General features: G+C 59.2%; 1 protein-coding gene across 1 annotated transcript in view; it reads left to right on the forward strand.

The window, feature by feature from the left end:
* Positions 1-27: 27 nt before the first annotated feature.
* The window catches only part of EMH_0001950 (uncharacterized protein), a gene marked incomplete at both ends in the record, with an annotated part of 2,198 nt that continues 267 nt past the window's right edge, over positions 28-1,958 (forward strand). Inside the window, 3 exon segments of the mRNA XM_013495781.1 lie at positions 28-762; positions 766-1,048; positions 1,171-1,956. Coding sequence (XP_013351235.1) covers positions 28-762; positions 766-1,048; positions 1,171-1,956 — 1,804 coding nt within the window.

Here is a 1,958-nt window from a genome sequence, read left to right on the forward strand (position 1 = left end):
GGTTAGGTGTGTGCCCACCTTTTGCTGATGAAGCCCGCATTGGGACAGCAGCAGCAGCAGCAGTTGCTGCTGCAGCAAAAGCAGCAACAGCAGCAACAGCAGCAGCAGTTGCTGCTGCAGCAACAGCAGCAACAGCAGCAACAGCCGCAGCAAGAGGATCTGCTGCTGCTGCTGCTTGCTGCTGTTGATGGTGCTGCTGGCTTGGGGGCTCCTCCTTGCATGTCTCTCCTTCAGGGGGAGGCAGCAGCAGCAGCAGCAGCAGCAACACTTGCTGCTGCAGTGCAGCATCGCGGCGAATGCAGCGACGCACAGCAGCAGCAGCAACAAAAGCAGCAGCAGCTGCTGCACCAGTACCAGCAGCAGCAGCAGCAGCAGCAGCAGCAGCAGCAGAGCCGCAAACCACAGAACAAAGTAGCAGCTGGCTGGGTACGGGGTGTACATACATCTCCCCATGTTGCTGCTGCTGCTCTTCGTTTGCTGCAGGGTGTATGTGAGACAGCAGCAGATGCAGCAACGCTGCTGCTGTCTACAGATGCACCGCAGCAGCAGCAGCAGCAGCAGCAGCAGCAGCAGCAGCAGCAGCAGGGACTCGAGCTGGTAGCAACCATACTCTCCAGTGCTTCTTGTCTTTTTGCTGCTCAGACACTGCGTCGCTGTCTGCTGCGGCCCACAGCAGCACATTGCTTCTCTAACAGCAGCAGCAGCAGCAGCAGCAGCAGGAGCAGCAGCAGCAGCAGCAGCAGCAACAGCAGCAGCAGCAGCAGNGCAGCAGCAGCAGCAGCAGCAGCAGGAGCAGCAGCAGCAGCAGCAGCAGCAACAGCAGCAGCAGCAGCAGGAGTCGATGCTATTACTGCAGCAGCAAGAAAGCATGCAATTCGGTTCCTCCTGCATTTGCTACATGTGCAGCAGCAGCAGCAGCAGCAGCACTACGAGAAGCAGCAGCAGCAGCAGCAGCAGCAGCAGCAGGGAAAGACGATCAACTGCTGCAGCAGCAAACATCTGCTGCTGCATGGAGACATAGAGGAGAGCTGCTGCTGCCCGTCACCAGGTTCGTGCTGCTGCTGCTGCTGGCTCTCTCTATCCCCGGGGTAGATGCATACCCTGGGCTGCAGCCGCTTACAAACGAAGTAGCGAGGACAGCATGTTTGCTGCTGCTGCTGCTGCACACAGGCAAGAGCAGCAGCAGCAGCAGCAGCAGCAGCAGCAGCAGCAGCAGCAGCAGTAAGTGGATGGGCAGCAGCAATAACAGCGGCTATGTTAGCGGCAGCAACTGCTGCTGCTGGTGGCTCCCGCACTGTGTTGCTGCTGCTGCTGCTGCTCTCGATCCTACACTAACAGCAGCAGCAGCAGCAGCACAAGCCCGCAGATACAACTTGCTGCTGCTGCCGTGTGGCGAGCTGTGTACTGCTTTTTTTCTGTCTCGTTGCTGCAGCAGTTTCTCTATCGATGGAGTTCCTGCAGCAGCAAACGAAGCAGCAGCAGCAGCAGCAGCAGCAGCAGCAGCAGCAACCTGGGTAAAAGCAGCAGGCAAAGCAGCTCTAGAGGTGCTGTATGCATGCGCTGACTGGGTGCTGCAGCAGCAGCAGCAGCAAGCGTGCGGGAGCTATCAGCAGCTGCTGCGTGAGAGAAGAGCAGCAGCACCGCTGCTGCGGCAGCAGCAGCAGCAGCAGCACAACAAAGGCAGCATCTCCAGCCTATTGAGAGTAGCAGCAAACCCCACTGTCTTGCTGCTGCTGGGCGCAGCTAGCCGCTTCATTGCTGCTGCTGCTGCTGCTATGGGGCCGGGATCGATGCAGCAGGGAGAGCTGCTGCTGCCCCTGAAGCAGCAGCAGCAGCAGCAGCAGCAGCAGCAGCAACAGCAGCAGCAGCAGCAGCAGCAGCATGCTGCTGCTGCTGCTGCTAAGGCTAAAATAGACAAGCTTGTTGCAGCAGCACCACAGCTGCTCACGCTGCTGCGG

This window comes from Eimeria mitis, genomic scaffold (assembly GCF_000499745.2).
Source record: "Eimeria mitis Houghton genomic scaffold, Emh_scaff175, whole genome shotgun sequence".
Lineage (NCBI taxonomy): Eukaryota > Apicomplexa > Conoidasida > Eucoccidiorida > Eimeriidae > Eimeria > Eimeria mitis.